The sequence below is a fragment of the Neopelma chrysocephalum genome, unplaced genomic scaffold (assembly GCF_003984885.1).
Source record: "Neopelma chrysocephalum unplaced genomic scaffold, ASM398488v2 Primary Assembly neopelma1_196, whole genome shotgun sequence".
Lineage (NCBI taxonomy): Eukaryota > Metazoa > Chordata > Aves > Passeriformes > Pipridae > Neopelma > Neopelma chrysocephalum.
In genome coordinates, this window is record NW_020897858.1 from 143,735 (window position 1) to 145,104 (window position 1,370).

At 24.8% G+C, this 1,370-nt stretch overlaps 1 protein-coding gene across 2 annotated transcripts in view; it reads right to left on the minus strand.

Moving 5' to 3' along the window:
* The window catches only part of LOC113977016 (tyrosine-protein phosphatase non-receptor type 11-like), a 40,895-nt gene that overhangs the window by 3,365 nt on the left and 36,160 nt on the right, over positions 1-1,370 (minus strand). For both annotated transcript variants that reach the window (XM_027702774.1, XM_027702775.1), the window contains exon 12: positions 378-445. In XM_027702774.1, the coding sequence (XP_027558575.1) occupies positions 378-445 (68 nt within the window). The remainder of the gene's footprint in view (positions 1-377; positions 446-1,370) is intronic.

Here is a 1,370-nt window from a genome sequence, read left to right on the forward strand (position 1 = left end):
TGAGGAAGGGCTGAGGAAGGGCTGAGGAAGGGCTGAGGAAGGGCTGACTTGCTTGGAGCAAAAGGAGAGGAGGGGAACTTGGTCTGTTCTGCAGCAACTTCCTACAAATCCAAACTTCCCACCCTCGAAAAGTTTATCAAATAGATCCAAAGAAGGTCCAGCTGCGTCAGGGCTCCTGGAACAGCCCTAAAAACACCCCAGGGAGTTCCAGAACCGCACTGGAATTTCAGGTGAGGGTGACAGCCCTTGGACAGGGAAGAATTTGGGGGTTTATTTGGAAATCCTGGCCCCACTGATGCCAACAAGAGCCTCCCCTGGGCTGTGTTGCTGCCAAATCTCCCTTCCCAGAGGGAGTGGCCGTGGGCAGGGACACACACCTTGCCTGTGGATGATATCCACCAGAATATCGATCACTATGATGGTGCCTGTGCGTCCTATGCCAGCACTGGGGAGAGAAAACAAAAAGGAGGGAACATTCCCAGAGTTAGTCCAGGCCAGCTCCACATCCTATATATAGAATATAATATATTATATACATTATATATTTTACATATAAATATATTTTTATATTTTTATATATTTTATATATTTTCCCATAAATATATTTATGTTATATGTTCAATATATATTTATATATTATATTTATATAGAATATTATACATTACAGATATTATATAATTTATATAAAAATGTTTTTATATATTTTTATATATTTTATACATTTTCTATAAATATATTTATATATGTTATACATTCAATATATATTTATATAGTATATTTATATAGAATATTATTCATTACAGATATATATTTTATATATAAATGTATTTATATATTTTTATGTATTTTATATATTTTCTTATAAATATATTTATATGTGTTATACGTTCAATATATATTTATATATTATATTTATATAGACTATTATATATTAGATATGTTATATATTTTATATTTATATATTTATATTTTAATATATTATATATTTAATATAGATTTTATATAGTATATTTAATATAGATTTTATAGTATATTTATATAGATTTTATATAGTATATTTATATAGAATAGATATTTTAGATATTTTTATAGATAATATAATACATTATATATTTTATATATAATATATATTCTATATTCTATGTAATATTTTATAAATTTACACTTTTAATAAATATTTTATATATTTTTGTTTTTAATATATTAAATTTATATATTTATAGATAATATATTTTAATATATTTTACACATATATTTTAATATATTTTACACATTATATCTATTTTATATATAATATATATTTTAATATATATAATACATATGTAAATATATATATTTTAATGTATTTTTATACATTATATTTCCCAGTT